The 25,074-nt window shown below is 39.1% G+C and overlaps 1 protein-coding gene across 2 annotated transcripts in view; it reads left to right on the top strand.

Annotated features, from left to right (window-relative positions):
• The first annotated feature begins 6,490 nt into the window (after positions 1-6,490).
• The window catches only part of pcdh11 (protocadherin 11), a 178,456-nt gene continuing 159,872 nt past the window's right edge, over positions 6,491-25,074 (top strand). Inside the window, exons 1-3 of one of the 2 annotated variants that reach the window (XM_079629966.1) lie at positions 6,491-7,139; positions 14,376-14,960; positions 20,959-23,445. In XM_079629966.1, coding sequence (XP_079486092.1) covers positions 14,421-14,960; positions 20,959-23,445 — 3,027 coding nt within the window. In that variant the 5' untranslated portion in view covers positions 6,491-7,139; positions 14,376-14,420. The remainder of the gene's footprint in view (positions 7,140-14,375; positions 14,961-20,958; positions 23,446-25,074) is intronic. The other variant, XM_079629967.1, reaches the window with a different exon arrangement.

The raw sequence follows: 25,074 nt of genomic DNA, 5'->3' as shown, positions 1-25,074 counted from the left end.
AAAACCGCAACTAAACGTGATTTGAACATCAAGCGTCGGACCATCTGGGCCACATCACAAGCGCCAAATAATGACCAGTGCTTCCCTAATGCGTGTTGCGTTTCACTTATATCTGTGTAGTGCGGAGAAATATCTCGACACGATGGTATTTTCATGCAGCAGCCGTCATCTTGTCTGTCCCTAAAAGAAAAGGCTCCATTAAAATTTCACAGACAGGGCTGCCGGGGCTGTGGTTCGGTTGATGGAGGATCTCAAGTCGCCACATGCCATTCATTTCACCTGCTTTTGTTGCGATCAAGGCCGGTCTAATCCCTGACCTTACAAAGTCTAGTCATTAAGATTGAGATCTTCAACACATAAAAATGTATTTAAAATCAATTCGGCAACCTTCCTATGCAAAGACAGGTCCCTTAACTAGACTCTGAGAGCCATACGCGAACTAATTGGCATCACTCGGGCACATTCTGAATTAAGCTTGTTTATATCAAATCGCTCGTTAATTGTAAACTGCTTATTAATATTCATGCTTTTATTGGTGTTTTATGCAGAGGAATCATTACGTTCAAGCATTTAGTTCTGTCTCCTGTAATTTAGTCAAGGAGCACTTGATAAGTTCTTTTCCTCCATTTACTTGTGATTATCGGTGGGAGTTAAATGTAGTGGTCTGATCCCTTTATATTCATGTAGTTCCCTCTGAGAATGAAAAAGAGCTTGTTGCTTACAATTGGTCCATTGGTCCGAAAGAAAAGAAAGACAGATGGCAAAAAAAGGCATAATACATCAATGGGCTTTTTAAAAGCAAAAAGACCCCATCGAATCTACGCACATGTCTCAAAAAGAGAGGCTTTTTTCTCTAAACGCATGTATTTTCTCAACGTGCAGCCTCCGCAACCAAATGCCTTGATTTTTCAAACATGATTCATCAAGGCAAAAAGTATTTTAATGTAACCCCTCCTCTCTTCAATTCTTCTTTCTCGCTGTCACCCTCTCTTTCCTCTCTCTAGCACACGCTCTCGTTCTCTCCATCCTTCTTTTTTTCCTGTGTGTGAGTGTGAACGGTTCATGAGCGTGCATTGCAGCCGAGATCTATGGGGGGGAACAATGTGATAAATTAGTTATGCATGCACACAACAAATTGATCCTGCTCTGTTCTGTCACAGAAAGCAGATGTTGCATGCAGTGATGTATGTGGATGAGCAGCATGACTACAGTGCATTAATATTATTTCTTATTCAAATGTAATGCAAAGGACAAACAGTGTCTCTCATTCATGGCAAGATGTGCAAACAATAATAAGCTGTATTTTTCCATTGCTTGATGTATGAACTAATACATCACAGATTCAGGGAGACAAATTTGTTTTTTTGTCTTTTTGTCTTCTATAAAGACACATTTTTAGGATAAGTCATTTTCTCGCAGAACGTTTTATTCACTTCATTAGAATAAATTTGTTTACGATGTGACACACTAAATTATTGTCTGTTTTGCATTTCCCGTCTGATTTTTTTGTATTACTCAATACATTGTTGTGAGACGTTTTGATAAATATCAGCAAAAAAGAGACAGCCAGAGACATGTTCTACATTTTAACTTCCATTTACTGCAACCAGATCCATTTTTTCCCCCAGTGGTATTATAGGAAAAACAAGTTAGCAGCCTGCCATGAACATGTTCATCAATGAAATGCAACGTGTAAACAGAATAAAAAAAATCTGAAGCAACCAGGAAGCAAGAGCTGGTATGATTATGTTGCAGTGATGACTTATAGTCATAAACAAAAATGAATAGCCTGTTGTCAGAATCTACACAACCTCTTCAAATAGCTTTTAAAAGGACGAATACATATCCAACTGCATTTTTATTTCTCATTAAAAGTCCCACCTAGCAACATCTGGAGAGTTGGTATTACTGTAAGTGTCCTTGGTATGCCATAATAATTGGTCCATATTTACATCAATTGAAGCCCCTTATTAGTCTTTGTGGCTTTTTTCACATCCTCCAACATTCAACATTCAGCTCAGGACCATGGAAAACATCCAGCATTACACAAGCATAGCTGTCACGGATTGGTGGAAGCGGGCTTCGGGACAGATGTATCCTTGCTGTCAGATATCTCCTTGGCCCCCTCACCTCATAATATTCCCCAAGGACATGGCATAGATCCACTCCATGATTGCAATCAACCTTGACTTCCACACAAACAAACAACTATCCTTCACCCCGGCCATCGCCAAGCTGGCTCATGCCAGGCAATTCATGAGTACCAGGATTCATTGAATCGCTTCGTCTCATCTAACTGAGAAACCCCATGGCCTGTGCAATTGACTCGTCCATGAGCCATACAACAGCTCTGCAAGACTGACAATAATAGAGAGCTTTGTGAGGCCAGTGCGCATCAAACTCTGAAATCTTTTATTTCAGACTCTCTCCTTATTGAATGCATACCCCTAACGCTCACCCCTGACGGTAGAAGTCATTGACATTTGGAGAGACTGACAGGATTTCCTTCCTCTTCTTTTGTAGACAGAAAGGGTTTTATACCTACCTGACAAAAAAGATAGTATCCAGTTCAGATGGCCTAAATCCTTACATATTTCATTAGATTCCAAAGGCCTTCATAATTCATGGCACTGACCGTATTACTGCCCACTTTTGTTTACGTTTTGCCATTTTCCACCACAGTGCTGGCGATCATCATGCCTGAAGGTTGCTTTTGTTTGAATGTCGGCTTGCTCTGCCGGGTTGAGCCGAGGTCTTGAATGTTGTATTTGAAGGCGAAGGTCAAGATATGAAGCTCCTTTCAACCTCAGACACCTCTGCGTCTTTGTTCATTATGTTCAATAGATGATGGCAGCTAGCCGGTGTAGGATGAAAGTGTTTCCGCCTATGTGCAGGGATGTCTTCATGTATAGGAAATAATAGACTTCCATTATAGCTGATGATAATTCAATCATCCCATTACAGATAACAGTGGTGAGCCAAATGTATATGCAAGGTTAGTAATGAACGATAATAACGAATACAAGGTTATAGTTTTCTAAACATCTTTTAAATACAAGCCTGTTTATTCGACCCATGTCCATCAGTATGCTAACAGAGAAGAAACTTTGATTGTCTGAATAATACGTATCTTCTGCGTAGCCTGACAGGATTTTTAAGAGGCCAATGAATGCCTAGAGGAAGGGGGAACAGTAACAAGTCATTCTTTAAAGGCAGGTTGGATAATACAGAGGCATGGTCATGTTTTATAGGGAAGAAAGATCAATCCTCTCTGAAAGAACTTGAATGTTAATATACTGAGGCACACCTTGCAATTTACCTCCCTGGTCTTCAGCACCGTTCCCTGCCAAGCTGTGCTAGACTGATAAGGTATATTAGTGTGTTCTTTCCTCCAATGATTTCTCTTTGTGCCGTTAGTAATGAGTCATGGATCCGGTAGGGGGGCCAGTCACATGCAGACTAAGGGATGAATATAGGAAAACCCCATTTGATCATATCAGCAAAAAAAAAAAAAAAAGTGGAAACAGCTTTGTGCAACTCTTTAGCTTGTTCATTCACAGGATCTCATATTATATACACAAGTACCTTTTTATCACATTAAATAAACTGCATAATCACTAAAACATTAGTTTAGATTTTGCTACGAGAGGTGTAATTAACACTCTGTGTAGTCATCTTGATTACAAGTGTTGGTTCGATCTGATTTGCCCATGGGAAGTCGCAGTTTGATGTGTTTTATACCAGGAGAAACCACCATGCACCACTGGGTGTAATGTGAAAAGAAGTGTAAAACTTTGCTGTTAATGTTCCAGCTAAATTATGAGACTGGAAAATATGATACAGTTGTTGTCTCATGTATTCATGTGTTGTATTCTGACTGTAACCTGTACGTTTTTATATTACATTTTATAAATATCGTAAACAAAAAATTAACCATCTCATTTATTAGATTTTTAGTAAGTTAGATTTGTATGTGCATTGTGTGTGTTTTTTGTTTCATCTGTTATTATTGGCAGCATTTGTTGGAAAGGCCACTTTTGATGAACTTTCTTTAGAAGGCATTATCATTATTAACATATTTAGTAGATCAAAATGAGTTGGTATATTAACATTTAAACTTTTAATGACACAGTTATGAACTCTATAAGTTAGGGATAGTTAGTCACTGAAATGCCTCTCATTATGCCTACACATCAGTATGTCAGCTTCCTTCCAGTTTTTCCTGTAAATTAGAAGATATTTTTTTACCATAAAAAAATACAGTGTAATGATGCTGTGCCAAAAATGGGAAAACCTAAGCAGCGAGAACAATTTAACTGCAGGCTTTTGTGCATTGGAAATGAATATGATGTTGCATTCTAAACCCGGCATGAGTTAACCAGTGAGTGTTTTAATTACTGAGCATAAAGCGAACACTTCACACCGTTAAATATTGTCACTCTGTCCTTTATGTGGCCCTAAAAATTCAGACACAGGTATCCAGTGTCACACATCATTAGATTATCATGGTTGAGATGGTGGAGAAGAGCTATCTGAAAATGCTTGGCATACAGTTCTATTGAAAGACAATCTGTAGCAGACGGAGCAAGGACAACAGCAACGACATTATGAAATCATTATCATTGGTGCTTTCTGTACATGTCACCAATGCATTTAAGATTTTATTCGCATATGCTTCCTCACAAATGTTACACTCACCGTCCCATTACAGCAGGAAATAAAACAATGTCCAAGATTAGATGTGCAGCATGACATTTAAACTGCTCTGTGCATTTGGTGGATTCTCTAGCCCTATCAGAAATGCATAAATGGTTTCTCTAAAAGTTCATTTTGAGGGTGGCAAAATAGCCATCTGAATAATTCATGTGGTATTTTGTGCCTTTCATTTTGCTTTAAGGCTTTCAGATTTGCATTTCTTTAACATGCCTAGGAGAAGTCCTTCAGTGACATGTAGTAGGAATCTTAAAAATATGAAGGGATCAACCCTTTTATAGCTCTCGGATAGCTACATTACTTGATGAGGGAGAGAAGCTCCTGGACACTCCGAATTCCTCCAAAGATGTAGGTTTCTCGGAGTAGATTGTGCAAATTAGCATGGCCATGCTGTCTAATTGGGGAGACATTTTCCTGCGGTATTATGAAGGAAGCCATTGTAAATGTATAGCCCCAAAATAATTCCTGGTAATGGGATGTTAAACACTATGATAAAATACACATTAGCCTTGGAGTTCAAGAACTGTAAACATGTAATTGTACACAAGAATTGAATATGATTTTTAATAAATGCCAGCTTTCCAACCTTAAGGGCACGTCACACTCAATTGAAAGTGTGACCATTTAAAAGCTTGCTGAGGTGAAGCATCAGGACATGATTGATGTTACGAAGGTTATGGCTTTTGGTAAGAAAAGCTAGCTTGAGGGGACCAGTCAAAGACTGTGATTTGTTACATTGCAGCAGTGTAAAAATTAATGGGAAGATCAATGTGTACATGTTGTGTGAGTGACCTTTATTGAATGTGGGGCTGTGCAAGATTTCCAGCCGTCCATGGCAATAGAAAGTGCTGGATTGTGCTGACAAACGACTTTTTAGATAGGTTAATTGACCGGTGTTCTTTCTTTAAATTCTATATGTCTGATTTGAATGCATTAATGTGGACCGGGGTTCTTTCTTTAAATTCTATATGTCTGATTTGAATGCATTAATGTGGACCGGGCATGTCGTAGTACATTATGTTGAAACAACTGCAATTTATTTTTGAGCCACATCTCCGATTTTTTAAACATATTAGGTACACTTTATTTCGATGATCCACTTTAGACATATACCGCGTAACAACTACATTTAAACTACCAGTCATTAGAGTATTAGGACAGTAGGCTGTCTGCTTAATATCTGATAACACTTTATTGTGATGCTCCCCCAAAAGACATTCTGACTAAGTAACTTTGCAACTACATGCAAATATTAACCCAAACCTTAACACCTAACTCCTAACAGCCTTACTCAGTTGAGAGTTAGTTCAAATGTAGTTGCAAAGTTATCTATCTATCTATCTATCTATCTATCTATCTATCTATCTATCTATCTATCTATCTATCTATCTATCTATCTATCTATCTATCTATCTATCTATCTATCCGTCTGTCTGTCTGTCTGTCTGAGTATAAAGAAGGAAATCTATCTATCTATATATCATTAGTAAAGTATAATGAGGTAGTTTAACGTTGGACTTCACACACAAACTCGTGTTTATAAGCAAAGCGAACAGTGCCCCCTTTTCCTTTCAGGCGAGTTGCGGCGTTGGTGTGAGGTATTAGTCCGCGGTGAGTGCGAGCGAGCGAGCGGGGCTCTGACTCCAGCAGCAGTGCGGCTTTAAGATGATGAAGGCTGTGAAATTTATCGCAGGCTCCTCCTCCCGCGATGATGTCAATCGGAGGTGGAGAGGTGGGCAGTACTAAGGAACTGAGTTCATACAATACAACAGAGATTGCTAGAGCTCTGCGTACAACTACGGCAAAACGCCTCAGTGTGTGGAAGTGATGCTGCACATATAGGCGCACTGTCCATCTGCTCCGTTGCACTGACAGTCCATGAGTTTTTCTCAAAATTGACATTAGCTCTCTATCACTCTGCCAAACCACGAGATGCCGTTAAATTACGCGTCCGAGGACGTTTTAAATGATTTACAAGTTCTTTAGTCGTTAATTAAACGCACACAAAAATGAAAAAACAACTTCACTAAACAGTTTAAGTACATGCGAGGAGCATTCCCTGGCTTTCCCGTGATGACTGTATGAATGCACTGAAATAAGAAGTCCTGCACATTGACAAACCCATTTGGAGCACCAGCTATATCTCCGCGCGCGTGGGATTCAAGCAGTAGCCAGGCGCGAGACATCTGAGGAATTACATCGTCTCTTCTAAAAGTCATTCACAGATGTTTTTCGCTGTTCGTGCGTGGACCGTGGACTTTTTCATGGACATGGATCGTTTTTTCTAGTTGGATACCGACTGGTCACTACGTGAAGCTGTTTGATTCTGGGATTTTCTTCAGTCTGCACGGCACTTCATCTCCTCCAGCAGTGATGCCGCTACGTGACGGGAATTGAGAGTTTCCATATTCACTGAGAAATCCGAGGTAAGACACGTCTTCTTTATGCTCATTTAAGGGTTATTTCTTTATCTTATGTATTTTTCGTCAAGAAAAATTAGTAGGATTACCGCACTTCCTACTTATTTAAGTCGACCGGTCGTAGCTACTTAGCCTACTTTAACGTCTTTAAAAACATCGCGAATTAGATTAAATAACACTTAGGCTACATGCACTTGCACTGTTCGGGGGAAAAAATCCAAAAAGTCGAAGGGCCTTTGCGCACAAAAGTCGATGTGTTTAAGTTTGCCTGAGGAAAATAAATTCATTAGGTTATAATGTTTAAAAATATATGGTGTATGTAATACTGCAGAATTTCCTAAGCTGCCCTTGCGCTTCACTTTCCGTTTGGAGATGCGCTAGTCTAGTTTGTCAGTTCGGATCATGACTTGGCTTTATTACACAAAAGTATCGTGGAACGTGTCCGATTCAACGCAAAGGTAAAGTCGCGTAAAGCATTTCAGGCAGAACGTCTACTGCCAACACGTGAATCATAACAGCATAGCAACTGCAAGACACCATCTAACAACTTCTGAAGCATTCTCTGTAACGTTGGCTTTGGGGGTGATTTTTGGTTTGTAATTATTTAGAAGCTATGAGGAAAATAATAATATCTTATTCCATAGCTTGCTATAAGGAAATGGCCATATCGTTAGGGTACTCAAAAATGAACGGCTGTATGCAGCTCGCGAGACAGAAGAGCATCAGCAGATGAAGTCGGAAGCTGATCCAGGATGCGTCATTTTCTAAAGCGGTGTGCTGGACGAGGCAGAACAGAAATACTTTGATTTAAATACAGACCATGTCCCTTAAAACAATGCCATGGTAACCATTAATAGTTCCCACAAGAATTCCATACGCTCTAGAAATAAAGGTTATTTAATTGCTTATATTTTCAGCCATAACCGGTTTTGGCTGTGAAGTTTTTTTTATTTTTATTTTTTTTTATGAATATTTGGTTCTCATTAGATTAAAAAATTCTTATCAGTATTGGCGTTGTGGTTCTTTAAATCAGTATATAGATAGTTTTCTCGACAACAAGATAATAATAGCTAATAGCCTAATAATCATGTTTATCCTATTTAACCTATGTAAGCTTTTTTATTAAAAGTGTAGATAGGCTACTACATTTATGGTTACTTCTTTAAAAGTGTTGTTAACTTGATAATGTTCATGTGTAATACAAAAAATAACAAAACTTCTTAAAGCCTTTCACTGGTTAGGTGATCCCATATCCATTTATTTGTCTTGCCTTAGTAATAACTGTTGTTACTATGGTATTTAGCTGCTAAATTGCAATAGTTACCATGGTAATTTTTAAGGGAAGTGTCCAAATATACACTGGAGCGTGATGTACTGTAGATGTTGTCCATTCTACTTGCTTTGCTCACATTCTGTCACTAAGTTTTGCATCAAGCGACCTTTGATGACACGTATGAGTGTCAAATCTGATACATTTCTAATTTAGATTTCCGTAGGGACTAGAGTTCAACGTTGTTTCATGCTCTAAGGCAAAATGATGCAACTGGTTTTAATTTGTACAGTGTTTCTCTGGTGGTTGAGCAACACTCAGATATGTAGAAATTCAACAGGCCTTTCTCTTTATAACTTATTGTTTGTAATTCTTATTAGTTCTCACAGCCCCTCATGAAGTGTGGAAAGTTCTGAACCCCTAGAGTGGATGCTGAAAGAATGTTGTGCAATTTTTACCAGTAGCCTATGCAAGAAACCCCAAAATCCCAGTTTTTGAAAGCACCAACATAATGTGTTGCCATAAGTGACGCTTATTCATTTTTTCATACATTACGTCTAGCCTATTTTTTCTATTTATTTATCAGTTATTTGTGGTTCTAAATGTATTGGATGTTGTGTTGACACAATATATGCAGTAAACTATATGCAAAATAAATTATTTATCTTTATAGATCAAAGTTCTGGCACATATAAAGGTCTGAGTTAAGATTCTACTTTGTATATGAAACAAAAGACAAGATTTTTTTCAGTCTTGATCGAGCGCTAAAAGTATGAAGATGATGTCTGCTGTAACATGAAAGCGATATACAGTGCATGTCTCAAAACAAATTTTGACTGTAATGTAGTTGCCTGTAATCTAATAATGCAACATAAATGGTTAAGGCTTCAGTAATTGATTATAGCCACATGGTGAAGTCAAATGTTTTAATAAACATTTCTGTATCGTTTTATAAGCTACCAATATCATTGTTAACAGTAACAACAATTTGAGTTAATAACTTAGTAGAGAGAGACGCGGTAAAATTATATACATATTACAGTCATCCTCTGCAAACTTAAGAAAAGTATAGTAAATTGGCAGAAAAAAAAGATGCATGCCACAACGATTATCCCTGTCAATGCCGAATACTGAAACTGCACTGCGGTGCTTGTCAAGGTGGTTTCACTTGATACAATGTCTTAACATATTAAAAGTAGTCTTGCATTATCTGAACATTAGAATAAGAGTTTGCCTCCCAACTATATGTAATTATTAATATGAATGGTTATTCATTGTATATTAGTTGTCTTATTTTGACCACATTGTGACCACTCCAGTGCCCTCTATTGGCAGTTTTATTTATTTATTTATCTTGCCCTGCATTGCAATAAAAGATAAATAATGCTTTACCACCTTCTATATACAGTATAAGATAATAAAGTAGCATATTTTACATTTTTTATTTTTTTATTTATTACATTTTAATAATGTACTGTGTTTTAGAACAAGGCGAGCTGATATACTATGTTGAAGTGAAAATGCATGGGCATGTGTTTTGAAAATAAAAATTGACATAAAAGTTCTCTAAATATACAACATAAGACGAACCATAAAAGTTGTAGTGGAATAATAACAGAAGAGTGATTCCATCATCTTCAGGTCCATAATAAATGTTATCATTGATCTGTAAAAAAAAATCCCTTGTGATTCCCTGCTGTCATTTATAACATATAGAATTAATACATTTATTTTTTTATTTATTTGAATAAAAAAATCAAGGGATAAGTGTGAAGATGAATGGTGCATCATAGGCCAAAAACCATCCTTTAAGATTTAGTTTCATTGGCATGTTATACACTTTGCAATGTTTGTCCATATAAAATCAATCCAGGAGAATGATATATCAACAACTGACATGCTGTTCCACTGAAAGTGCCCACGATAAATTGCCTGATGTTGGTCTAAAGAATTAAATCAAGTTTTACTAAGATTATTTATGATTCAAATTAGCAAAATCTCGATGATGATTCATGGCTCACTATTTTACGTAAACAAAATCACTCTCGGTTCCTTCTCGGCTGAAGCTAGCCATAAGTTATTTTGTCATCTGACCGCATGGAAACTTTGATAAATTGATGAATGGTAGACACGACTGTTTGGATGCATAATCTTTGCTGACGGACATAAATCGACTCCATCGCGTTGGCTACATCTGTTTATCCGTTGCGACTGGCAGCCTGTTTGGTATGTTAATACCTCCCTATTGATCATTCAATTGATCATTGGTCCTTCGGATCAGTGTAGTCGGCATCAAAGCTACTCAAAGCCAGTTTGTGTATTTCAGTAGGATCCTAACTTTAAATGACGCATCAGTCTAGCCTATTCAGGTACATACGAGTGATAAATTAAAAGATATGAAAATACAATAATGATGTTGCATAACAACAACACAACAATAATAAAAGTAATAAACATTTAATAATTATACCAGATGCTTTTCATTACCACCTATTTGATATAAAAGAGATGTCTTCATGATACATAAAGGCTGAATGAATAATTAAAAACATGTTTTCTGTTGATGAAAAGGCTGACATCCTTACTACACAAGAAAGACAGCAGGTAGGCCGGAAGAACAGCTGGCAGGGGGTTATGGGTCTCAAGCTGCTGATGGCAAAAGGTAGAGGGTAAACCCAAACCATATCGAAATGTCAAAGAATCACACTTACACGGGGTTTCTTTAAACCGATATAGAGAGTGATGCTTCTGATAAGAATAAGTTAAGTGACACGCTTCAGGCAGTTGTCCCAGTTTAACTTCCATAAGCGGCTTTAATCATTATTCGAAATGTCAGTTTGCTTTAATTACCGTTCTTATTAAATTTGATCGTTTTAATCTGGTGCCTGTTTGGTAGGTGAACTGTATTGATTTTCACACCTCTGCAGCATTCGGTTCCTGCTTATTCATATAGACAGAGGTTCAGCGTGAACTCGTGGTTGACATGTAAAATTATTTTCTTCCTTGACAGCTCAGCTCAAAATCAAAATACAGGCAGGCCTGTCCATCACATTGTCACGTAAAGCGCTCCAAAGTCTGTGCGCCGCTCACTCCAGGCTCCGGAGGGAAGAACGGCTTTTGCAAACTCCCTGGAATGCATGGTCCGCTGCTCAGAATAGATCACTGGAACCCTGTGCAAGCAGGGAGAAAGTCTCACCGATACCCATGAGCGCAATTTTCCCAGCTAATTCTCTCTATTCACTCTCAAGCTGGAAGTTTCCAAAGATTGGGAAAAAGTTGAAACTCAAAAGCTTTGCAAATCCATCCAGAGTATAGTTTTGAAAGGATCATTCCCAGGAGTATATCTGAAATGGCTCCGCGAGTTTTCACAACAACATAAACTGTCCTAAATATGGGGAGGAGTGACATGCGGGCTCCCGTGTGGAATTGTCTAATCCCAGAACCACGTCCCAGGGTAGCAGAGCTCCATACAAAATGCCAGACATCACTTACTGAGAGCTAGAGCTTACACTGCCTACACTATTTGGTGCTATTTTGGGTTATACAGGTTCATCAGTGTTGACTCTCCCCGGGACGGTGCGATTCGTTATTGTTGACAGTAAACTGATTACCTAAAGATGCAATGGAATGCGCATTGCAAGAGACCCGTCGCCCTTCTTGGGTGTTTTAAAGGCCCGTCCACATTATACGTAATGTCAATTGTGGTTATTTAGATGTAGATCGTCTTTTCATCTTTTATGCACTACTCTGCGATGCACTCCTTAGCCAGTAAGTCCTCCTCATTATGCATTGTTGGAGACTGCCTTGGACTCTTTCGGGCTTATCAGAGTACAGTAGGTGAATAGTAATTGCTTTGCTCTCGCCGACTCAAAAATGGTGCAATCTTCAGAAGCAAATAAAATATTTTTTCACTACCTTCTTCAAAGAACAACATAGTAGTCTGATAATATGTGCAGATAGTAAGCTGGCCATTGATCACTGTCATGTAAATACTGTGAGTGGTGCACGTCTGCCCAACAAACCTTTAATGAGTCCCTACAGTCCAGCCGGAGTGTTCACTGTGAAAAACAGAACATCTCGCTGACAGCCGAGACTTGAGCGGCTAAAAAAAATGGGGCCTTCAACTCTCTGTGTGTTTAAAAAAATCAGAGCCTTTGTGATGAATTTTTGATGTGTGAAGCACATCTTCAAGGTACACGATCATGTTTCTGATCTTTTTTTAAAACAAACAGCCTTTTGGCACATACAAATTACACATTAATGACTTGACAGATGGGGAGTCATTGTTAACAGTATTCCATTTCCCATTTCAAAAATATTATGGTGTGTTTTTTTTTTTTCTCAGTGGCTATAGTAAGTAACATACCTGAATATATATCTAAACACTAATTAATTGATTCACCAAATCTACATATTCCTGCTTTGAAAAAAAAGTGTAACTTATTAATTATCTATATAGTTGTTCATTATTACGATCACTTTAATTTGAAATAAAGTCAAACTCACTGTGGAGTTTCTGATGTTGTTAAGGTTCAGGGCACTACAGTATATTCAAACAGAAATAGCACTGCATGGACAACTCTGTACACTAACAGAACCCAGAGTCTGGAAGTGTTAGGCATCTCCACCACCAGTTCTCTGTGACCTAGTTGAGTTGTTGGCACATTGTGAAAGCCTCAGCCCTCTGGCTACTTTTATTTATATAATGCCCTGACAGGATTTGTGTGGCCATCGAGCAAGTTGGCAACAAACACTGAAATGCTGATTCATAAATCATGTCTTGGTGCTTTTGAATTATGGCTTTGTGCTATTCTTCTGATGGCTATTGACAGTCATTTTGGACCTATGTCCTTCAATTCTTAAACTTAAAATAATAAAATTCCCTTGCCCTACAGTTGCATCTTGACTACTCAAAATATCAACATACTGTAATCTGATATCATGCATTGTAGTTCTGTTGAGTGTTGCCAATGGTGTACAAAAGTCCATTATCTGCAGTCTGAAATCTTGAGAGCCTCTCTAATACAATTGTATACTGTGTTTGGTAGCATTTGACCATTTTAAACAATGATTCATATTGTTAAAACAGCTTATTTTTCCTTTTGCCTATAAACAACAAATGAAAAAAAAAGGTTAAAGGGATAGTTCACCCAGCAATGTAAACTGTGTTGTTTACTCACCCTCATGCCGTTCCAAACCTGTATGACTTTCTTTCTTTAGAAGTTACTTTATACTTTAGAGAAAATGTTTATTTTCTGTGCAGTTATCTTTCTTACCGTTTTGGCAAATTGTTTTTTTTCCCTCTCATTTTCTAATTTTACAGAAAAACCTCAGTAGTTTGCATTTTCTATGAAAACAAGGATCTTTTGTAATTTTGTGTCTTTAGTCTTGTTTTCAGATGTTTATATATTTTTGCTTAAAAGCTTCACTGCAACTATTTAGTCTTGCTTTCAACCTTTAAAAAAGATGCAAAGGACCATAAAAGTAGTTGAATATTTCCCCCTAATGATCTGCTCACTGCTACAGTACGTTTGAATCACTGATTCAGTAAGATGACTTACAGTGAGAACTTGAAAACCGGATCAGTTTGTGAACAAATTATTCATATCAGTTTTGTAAACTAGATCAGCTGATTTGTTTAAAAACGTTCAAACTCAAGAGTAACTTGTACATAGTGCCACTCTCATAAACATGACTGAAGGTTTAAAACCTCCCCCATTATTGTAAATGGATGGAAAAGAGGAACCAGCAAATTTTTCAAAAATTCCCTTTTTGTGCGTGTTCATGCACTTGTGTCGTACAAGTTTGGAAGGACATGAGAGTGAGAGAATGAACAGGATTTTTATATATGTGGCTGAACTCTCTCTTTAATCTTTCAAAGAAGCCAAAGGATCAAAAAGCTATTTGTAGCAAAACTGTTTCATAGTTGTGAATATGACCATCTTTCTCTTTTCCCACCTTTCTTCCTCTAGCAGACCTTGCAGATCTTTGAAGAGAGTGCATCACCTACTCTGAGTATGGACTTGGCAAGTGAGGCCCATGTTCTGGTGGTTTTACTCACCTGCCTATTCTTGATGTGCCGGGCTCAAGAGAAGGACTACACAGTAAAAGAGGAGCAGCCGGAGAATGTGCGCATCGGAAACCTGCGCAAAGACCTAAACTTGAACCTAGATCCAGACATTAAACTGTCTTCAGCACTGCAGTTTAAACCTGTCTACAAGACAGGTGATGTGCCTTTGGTCAAGGTAGAAGCCAGCACAGGAGAGATTTTCACCACAGCCAACCGCATCGACCGTGAGAAACTCTGCTCCGGAGTCTTCAATGAGAAGCGCTGCTTTTACGAGATCGAGGTTGCCGTGCTACCAGATGAGATTTTCCGACTGGTCAAGATACGCTTCCTTATCGAAGACATCAACGACAACGCCCCGCTCTTCCAATCGACGGTTATCAACATCTCCATTCCAGAAAACACAGCCATCAACAGTCGCTACCCTGTCCCTTCTGCATTTGACCCTGATATAGGAATCAATGGGATCCAACACTACGAGCTTGTCAAGGTGAGTTCAACGTTCAGCTGTGATTTATAATGTGACGCTGCCATTTAATGGGCCCTTAATGTTCAGAATACAAAATAGCACAGTAAGCAATAACAAATATGTTTTTTGGCTCAAGGTTTTTAAAAGTAATTTTCTCAGTTTTTTTTATTTTTTATGTAAGTTTGTAATTGCACTGAGATAGATATGAACAATGAACAGTACTAGTACTTCTAATTGATGTCTTCTGAGAAACTAGCGTAATATTCTCAGAGGCTTAATATAGTCTGCTCAAACTGGAAAGTAGGATAATGATATGCATGCTATTAAATGATATACAGTAGCAGATATGTTGCATGTGTATTTAACTTAGCCTTTTATACAGTGTCAGAGGGGCCAATCAGCTGAGAAATGGTAAAAAGTCACTAAGCACACTCGTCTGGGATGTCGGTCAAAAGGCAGAAGATTGCGACACAACATAGTTCAATGAATGAACGGCTATTCCCTAGAAAGATCGCCCTGTATTTTAATTAAAATTCAAATACTGTGTGAAATTCAAATACAGTGTGAAACAAAGAGCCCAAGACTGTCATTAAAGTGTGAAAGAGTAATTTGTACCTTTTCTTTTGAGAATTAGCCGAATCCTTGCTTTTCATGTCTGATTAAGTTACCAATTTGCATTTTTAAAGAGTCTCTCTCTCTCTCTCTCTCTCTCTCTCTCTCTCTCTCTCTCTCTCTCTCTCTCTCTCTCTCTCTCTCTCTCTCTCTCTCTCTCTCTCTCTCTCTCTCTCTCTCTCTCTCTCTCTCTCTCTCTCTCTCTCTCTCTCTCTCTCTCTCTCTCTCTCTCTCTCTCTCTCTCTCTCTCTCTCTCTCTCCTCTCTGCCAATCCTGCTGCAGCTCTTTCAATTGCCTGTGCTTGGAAAATGACCAGTGCGTTGCCTCATAAAATTACAATAAATATGTAAAGGCGCTGTTCCTTTTAGATGATTTAATTTGTTCTTCATCTGCAAGTGTAGTGTTTCTTTTTATGAATCATGCATGCGAGTTTGGTGAGGGTAGATCTAAGTAAACAGAAATGGAAAGGGAGGATATGTTTCATCCTCCTGAGGTTGTTGAAAGCATCCCACGAGCAGCATCTGGCCGAGAATCCACCTCTTGGACTGCGTTTGCATGGTCCTATGAGAGTACGAATCTCTGAAGCTCCCACACAGTAATGGTTTAGACCGGCTCACCGTCAGCATGGAGCTGCACGATTAGCATTGTGGGCCACAGCTGCTGCGCACATAGCTTTGAAAGAGCTCTGATAGCAATCCCTCTTCTGCTCTTTATTCATTCCAGTCATGTCCCCTAAGGAGGAAGCCCTTGCTTATGACACAGAGGGCCGTTATTGCCTACCCTGGTTTTAATTGCGGTGCCATATTAATTGTTCCATCAGCATTAGTGTTGCCATGTCACCTGGAACGATGCACAGAAGCACCTCTGGACACTATCAAGGTCAGCCTACAGAAAGTAATACCATGCATGGCTGGAGGAGTGCTTTCCATTAGAAGAGATTTTTATCACTTAAAGAGAACCTCTTTACAAGTCCTATCTGGAGCCATGTGGATCAGATCAGGCTCATGGGATGAGGATATTGACTTTTCTGTTGTGGGTTCCACCCAACTCATTGTTATTTTTACCCTGCCATTTAAGCACTCTAACCTCACATTAAGAAAGCAGTTTCTCTCTTTTGAAGCCAGTTGTGTGTTTTTAATCACCTGGGAACGTTAGTATTGTCATTTTAGATCTGTGGCACAGTCTTAAGAAAAGAAGAAAAGTTCTTTTTAACTTAAGAAAAGAAAGTATCCATTGGATTGCTTATTTGGGGAGTCAAGGTCAGCGTTAACGTTATCACTTCATTTCAATAATGTATGAGTATTTTGGTTTTCATCTGTGCCTGATTCTGATTTTAAATGGTAGAGAAACTAGCTCAGCTTAAATAATTTATTGAAAGTGTGATATTTATTTAATTTTTTAAGTTCTCACTTCTCCAGTTATTTCAGTTGAAGACAATGAGTAGAGCCAGTTGAATGGTGCATTAATGATCAAGGGCTGACAAGTAACATGCCATAAAGAGTTTCTATGAATGTTGCACCACAAAGGCTTCATATTGATTCTTGAGAAAGATATCATCCTCTTTGAACAAAGTAATTGTTGTGCCTGAAGTTGAGCTGAAGGGTTCTGACTCTTTCCACAAAAGGTTAGTTACCCAGGAATCGCTTGCAGTATAAAATAAACAAGAATCGTCTTCTTCTTCTTTTTCTATAGTGTTTATCCCGCATAGTAGCAGGGTCCGCTTTTCTGGATCGCTGGCGCCATTTGATGCGATCGTTGGCTTGATCGGGGTGCAAACCGGTAAGCTTGAGATCGCTGTGCAGCGTGTCGAGCCACCGCTGCTTCGGTCGCTTTCCGCTGACTTCCAACTGGAAGCCAATTTTGGCAAGCGTTGTATGGTCAGAGCGCAGGACATGGCCTTACCACCGAAGCCGGGCTTCATGTAGCTTGTCAGATATTAAGGTAACACCATACCGTTGCCGAATGTCATCAATACAGACGTGGTCGAAGCGCGTGATGCCGGAGATCCATCACAGCATTTTTGTTTCCATGACACAGAAACGGTGTTCTACATCTTTCGTCACGAGCCAACACTCAGCACCATAAAGAGCAACAGGACGAATGACAGTACGGTAGATCTTCGACCTGAGACGGTCACTGGTCTTCCAATCGCACGTGAAGCTGGTCGTTGTGCGCCACTTCAGCCAGGCAGCGTTGACTCGCGCAGTGGCTTCATGGTTCAGACTTCCATCAACTGCAATCATTTAGCCAAGATACTTAAATGTCTCGGTTCTTGGTAGGTCAGTGCCGTCGATCTTCTATGTAAAATAAATCAGAATAATAGAATGAGAGAATATGCTCATTAAACCAAATGTTTTGTGGTTTTACTCCCTTGAGAATCAGTCTAAGTAAAAGTGAATCAACTTTAAGGGTGAGTGGATAAGGTAAACTGATTTCTGGGAGTGTTCTGGATAATAGTGGACGCTGGGGAAATTGTAGCAGATTCTAATCACATTACTGGCTGTCAGTTGGTTCCAGGTTTCATTTGTGCCTAATTTTTGGCTGATTCTTCAGCCAAAGTTTGACCTGGCTAGGAGACAACACCTGTGTTTTAGTCTCAGTCTCAAATCTGATTAAATTTGATTATTGGTACTGGTAGTAAATTAAAAAAAGGTGACAAAAATTTCAGACAGCTTAATGTGCATATTATTTATGGCTTCATATGGTGTATGATATTCATATTTATTACTTTATTCTGTGTTATAACACAATGCAATGGTCTAAAATATTCAGTTTATCAGTTGTTGGTACTGAGTTCATTCTGAGTTGTTGCTGTAGAAGGTCATCTCATTGATTCATACAACAGATTCTTCAGCCAGTCTGCAAAGCTGAGAGAAAATCTGGGGTTGAACTATGCAAAATGAAACCCACTGATGTTTAATATTCTACTGTCAGGATACTCCTCTCTTTTCTGTTATTTATAACTGACATTCGCTTTTGCATATATTTATTGATTGCACATGACAATTGGGTTCAGTTTAAGCAAGTTTTTTTTAACACGTTTTTTTGTCATTGTCTAACACGTATCATCCCCAGTCAGTCTTTTACTCGAACGAAAGAGATTTATCCCATGTGTTCATCATAACGCTCTACAGTTTAGTTGGTATGAATATGTAGATTTGTATGCACTACCTGTATTGATTTCTGACATTTGTCACTTTCCATGGGCCTGTGATTCCTGTTCTTTTGACTCTACCTGAGTCTGTCTAAAGATAATCAGAATTCCCCAGCCTCATTTTCTATGGGACTGACTTGAACATTTTTGACTGATCCCCCTTTGCTAGACATTTTAAAACCAGCCTCATTAGCTAAACTGTGTTTTATCTCCCTGAATAAATCTAAAATAGTCATATATAATTAGTAAATTAGTGCAGTATGTATTTTTAACTGACAAAATGTAACCCAATTTATCGTAACCAAAAGCACACCAAACAGATCCGCTTCTCACAGATTGTTTAGTTGATTCTCATATAAACATCTCCACGGCAGTCAGCTTTGTTGATTTGTGTTGACTGTATATGGAAGTGCTGTTCTACAAATTGTTCCTTTTATAACCTTTCTGTTTTTAATGCTAATTATGGCTTGGATGAGTCTTGATATGTGTGTTTTCGCATGTGTTGGTAGTACTGACAGTAGACCACAGATGGTCACAAAAGTGTGCCAAGAACCACCAAAGGGGGATGTTACATGATTTTAGCATGTACAAAGCTTACTTTGTCAACCAAATAAATAAATTGTAGTTTGATTTTGTTAACATGTACTGTAGCTGCATGCATTGTGCCAATAAAAAGTGTTTTTTTAGTGCCAGACTAAATGACTCAAGATTACCCATAGCATGAGAAATGCATATAAATATCGTAATCACATTTGAAATGTGTGCCTAGACAGAGTAATCTTTCCCAGCTTTATGTGTGGCAGGAAGCTTATCTCTTAAGGAAGTTGCTTCTTCTTGTTCTAGCATGAAAATGTTTTTGACTGAAAGAGCTTCAAAGAGCCTCTTTGTTTCACAAATGTGCTTGACTCTCATTCAGGCACTGTTCCCCTGTCTCTCTCGCTCGCCAACCACGGAAATATAGAATATATGTGATGTTTTGCCGTACCATGTAGCCTGATCTGTAATCATAAATATTAGGGCTAGTTTTGGTAGGAAGGCAATTATTTTAAACAGTCGAAGCTGGTCTCTCATGGGTATTACATATGCATTTGTTTTCATTTTCCTCAGGCTTTGCTTTTGCCTAGATTTAGCTCCTTGCCGGGAGATTTTTTTTTTTAATGTTCAGGTTTTTCCTTTTCTTTAATCTGTTGTGGTCTTGCAGTGTGTTTAAAATGGAAGCTTATATCCTTTACTCCTTTGCTTTCCTCACATATGAACTTGAAACTGCACAAGTTGTCTTCCATACACTAAACCAGAGCCTTGCTAGTTGGGTAAAACAATAAGTTGTGTGCAGCAAAACAGAATACACCAGAGGATTGGACTAGAACTCACTGTTTCATTATTATACTGTTATGAGATGCACTGAGGCTTACTGGCTTTGTTACTTGAATTGGTTGGTAGAAAATGTTGTTTTTGAATGTTAAATCTGCAATTTTATGTCAGACTGGAAAATGGTTTTAAAATACAAAAAAGTAAACTAAGTGTGCTTATTAAGGAATCAGTAAAAGTCAGGGAGCAAAAAAAATTTCATGAGGGTCAATAAAAGGCTTGCTGTAATATTTCATACAGGAATGTGTGCATCAATTCATACTCTCCCAAGTAAATATGGAATGACACGAGGTAACTTCCTGTCCAGCTATTATTATTTTTTTATTGTTTACCACATCTTAGACCTATTTACTTTGGTGGGAAAAACAGTGTTCAGTGCATCGTTTATGGCGCATATTTTAGTTTTCAGGTGCTCGATGGAACTGTTTACTGTGTGGGGATCCAGTGTTTGCTTTATAGGATAATATCCTCCGGATGGGCTTTTCAAGTAAATATTTTGAAGACCTTGTGCAGTTTCTCATAGGATTAAAGAACTTTAACCCCAAGGTTTAATGCTGCAGCTAAAGCCAACATCTGTTAAAAGCCAGAATAAATGACTGGCTAAAAGACATTAGTATTTGTATGTTTCTTACTTGTGTCTGTAAGTTCTGAAATACATTAAAAGTAAGAAAAACTAGTAGTATGCACAACAACAACAACAACAACAACATCAATAACATATGAAGCAGACGGAAAAATGCAACGTGGGATTTTTAGTTCAAGCATAAACATCAAGTGGAGGTGTCCTCTAACTGACGCTTAACTAAACACTTTAAAAATGTACTATTTTTGGTTAAATATACTGCAAACTGTTTACAAGACTTTTTTTTTTACTGTATTTTCCAGAGTGTGAGCGAATTTGGCCTGGACATCATTGAGACGCCTGAAGGAGACAAATGGCCTCAACTCATAGTCCAGCAGAGTCTCGACCGGGAGACGAAGGACACCTTTGTGATGAAAATTAAAGTTGAGGATGGTGGCACACCTCCAAAGTCCAGCACAGCCATTCTGCAGGTGACTGTCTCAGATGTGAATGACAATCGGCCGGTGTTCAAGGACAGCGAGGTGGAGGTAAACGTTCCTGAGAATGCCCCAATGGGAACATCTGTCACTCACCTTCATGCCACAGATGCTGATCTGGGGTCCAATGCTCAGATTCACTTCTCCTTCAGCAACCAAATCTCCCCTGCCACCAAACGACATTTTGCTATTGACAGCACAACTGGACTGATTACCATCAAGCAGCCATTGGACAGGGAAGTCAACCCAGTACACAAGCTTATAGTGCTGGCCAGTGATGGAAGCTCTACCCCTTCAAGGGCTACTGTGATAGTCAATGTAACAGACATTAATGACAATGTCCCCTCTATAGACACCCGTTATATAATTAATCTAGTTAATGGCACTGTGCTGTTGTCTGAAAATGCCCCCCTTAACACAAAAATAGCTCTAATTACTGTGACAGACAGAGATGCAGATCTGAACGGTAAAGTAACTTGTTACACTGATCATGATGTACCTTTCAGACTGAAGCCGGTCTTCAATGACCAGTTTTTGCTTGAAACTGCCGCACCCTTAGATTTTGAGACCACTCGCGAGTATGCGATTAGGATAGTCGCATCTGACTCTGGGAAACCTCCTTTGAACACTTCGGCAATGGTTCTGATTAAAATCAAGGATGAGAATGACAATGTCCCAATTTTCCCTCAACCTGAAATACAGCTGTCCATTCCAGAAAACAATGACCCCGGCACACAGTTGATAAAAATCAGTGCAACAGATGCAGATAGTGGTTCTAATGCCCTTATTATTTACAGTCTTGGGCCAGATGCTCCTGATGGGTTTAACATAAATCCCCGGTCTGGTATACTTTCTGTTATCAAAAGGCTGGATAGAGAGAAGCAGGAGAAGTATTCATTTACAGTCATTGCCAGGGATAATGGTTCTACCGCTCTTCAAAGCAACGTCACAGTAAAGCTAATTGTCCAAGACCAAAATGATAACAGTCCAGCCTTTACCCATCCCGAGTACAACTTCTATGTGCCTGAGAACCTGCCTTTGTATGGAACAGTTGGTTTGATCACTGTCACGGATGCAGATGCTGGCGACAATGCAGTCGTCACCCTCTCAATCATAAATGGAAAGGACAATTTCATCATCGACCCAAAAACTGGGGTGATCAAACCAAACATTACCTTCGACAGGGAGCAACAAAGTTCCTACACATTTGTTGTCAAGGCTGTGGACGCAGGTCAAATGCAAACCACCTCATATGCCAAGGTCACCATAAACGTTGTTGATGTGAATGACAATCGACCGGTGTTTGTCATCCCCTCCTCAAACTACTCCTATGATCTAGTACCTTCAACCACCAGCCCTGGATCTGTGGTGACCAGAGTGTTTGCCATTGACAATGACACAGGCATGAACGCAGAGCTGCAGTATAGTATTATTGGAGGGTCGCCGAGAGGATTGTTTGCCATTGACAAAACGACAGGCAACATTACTCTGCAGGAGAAGATTATAGCGACAGACCAAGGTCTCCATAGGCTAGTGGTAAAGGTTAAGGATTTGGGTCAGCCTGAGTCCTTACATGCAATTGCCCTTGTTCATTTGTTTGTGAATGATACTGTCTCTAATGCCACGTTCATCCAGGAGCAACTACGCAAGAGTTTGGAGACTCCCTTGGAGCGGAACATTGGGGACAACGATGTGACACCCCAGACCAATGGCTACGTGATTGTCGTTATTGCCATAATTGCTGGGACTATGACTGTTATCTTGGTGATCTTTGTGACTGCTTTGGTACGCTGTCGACAGACACCGAGACACAAAGTTGTCCAGAAGAGCAAGCAGAGTGGTGAGTGGGTATCACCAAACCAGGAGGGTCGACAGATTAAAAAGAAAAAGAAGAAGAAGAAGAGGTCTCCAAAAAGTTTGCTGTTAAATTTCGTAACCATCGAGGAATCCAAGTCCGATGACCCTACCCATGAGCACATCAATGGCACCTTAGACCTCCCTGTTGAACTTGAGGAGCAGACAATGGGAAAGTACAACTGGGCTACCACACCAACTACCTTCAAACCTGACAGTCCTGACTTAGCCAAGCATTACAAATCCGCTTCCCCTCAGCCAACATTCCAGATCAAACCAGAGACCCCTGTGCCTCCCAAGAAGCATCATGTCATCCAGGAACTCCCACTGGACAACACATTCGTCGTGGGCTGTGACTCACTATCCAAATGTTCCTCCAGCAGCTCCGATCCCTACAGCGTTTCAGAGTGCAGCTGTCAAGGGAGCTTCAAGGCACCTGGACAAATCCACACCAGACAGGTAATTCATAACTTACTTTATTCAACCACTTGCTGCTCTAGCTCCCATTTGTACTGTCCTTCTGTGAGAAAGATGTGGAATGGAGGGTGGCAGCCACATGTTCTGAGCTTCAACAAGGGCTCAAAGATGCATGCATGTAAGGATATGCAATACGTAAATGAAAATCTGAAACTTAAAAGTGGGAGGTTGTTGTTTTTATGGTTGTGCGCTCGTATTAACAAAAATGCCATTTCATTTCTTCGCTGAAGAATACTGTAGGAAAAATGCCACAAATTATCAACTGAAGGAACATTCTAGATATTCGGAAGACTGTGACAGATAGCAAGAAGTTGGATAGCTTTGATTATGTGATATTTTTCTTTTTTTTTCAAATTAGACGTTTAATTCTAAAGAGTAATTATTAGCAAAACAACTTTTTGTGTGTACAAAAAACAAGAGTGCTAGCTTGAGATTACAGCTATGTTTGTTCTTGATTGACATGCCAAAACCAAGCATGCTTGACAGAAAACCAAACAAGATAGGGTTGCGTTTCACAGGCGCAACTGAACAGATGCACACTGCTGAAACAATTGTTTCCCACAGAAATGCTTGATAGAACTCATTAGAGCTAAAACTTGTAACATAGTAGGGAAAGGATGATTATTTTTAAATAGAATTCTGAACTCAGTCCAAAGGAAACATTATAAGTTGTCTCTGAGGGAAATTGCCGGCATTAATGAGACGAAGGTTCATTTGAATACCAGTATTCTAGTCTATGGTTCCAGAGGAGATGTGCCAAATGCAAAATAGCTAATAAATAAAAGCAGGTGAGGGACATAAATGTAAATTGGGGTGGAGAGAGAGGTGGCTTCGCTGCGGCAACTGGTCTTTCTCGCAGAGTGGAAGACTGAGCTGTGCGATTGTAGGTCAGAGAGATCAAGGTGAAGACAGAGCTGTGGGACCGTGAGACTTAAATAGAAGCATATTCACTAATAGCTTGAAACACCATTCATTTTACCTATCAACTGCATGTTTTTAATGACCAGGCATTGAGTCTGCCGCATAGCCATTTTCTTGAGTAGGTTAGAAAGCACAGGACTGCGGTCAGGAATGTAAGTTGGCAATACTCCAGAGGCCCAGATCCAAACAAGACTGAGCATGTAAATAGTGATAGGACACTAGGACATTATGGACATGAACAGTAACTAGCTTGTCAAAATGTTTATTTCTGTTTTTGTTTAGCATTAGTATTCAATCACAGACAATCTTGTTTTTTTTCCCTGTAATATCATGTCATCCACTGTGAGCTCTTGTCCTTATTGAAGAAAATCCCCCTCTGCATATTTCTTACAAATTACAGTATATCCACTCAGACACATTGTGCGCATGGTAATTTAAGGTGACACCCACACATAGCTGATGTTCCATTTTCACCATGAGGCCTTTATTTTAAAATGCAGTTAAAAGCAACGCTCTGCCATGGTGCATTATAAGCCTGCTTACATAGTGAGATTATGGAATGACACATAATTCAGGTTAGGTTTGTAATTTGCCCTGCCAAAGTTGTCCTCCTGCTTCTGTACGTTTTGAAATATGCAGAAATATTTGTTGAAGATTTTGAAACCTTGCATCAGATTCTTCTTGAAATGT

The sequence above is a fragment of the Phoxinus phoxinus genome (genome assembly GCF_949152265.1).
Source record: "Phoxinus phoxinus genome assembly, chromosome: 12".
NCBI classification, from domain to species: domain Eukaryota; kingdom Metazoa; phylum Chordata; class Actinopteri; order Cypriniformes; family Leuciscidae; genus Phoxinus; species Phoxinus phoxinus.
This window is presented reverse-complemented; position numbering and strand designations above follow the sequence as displayed.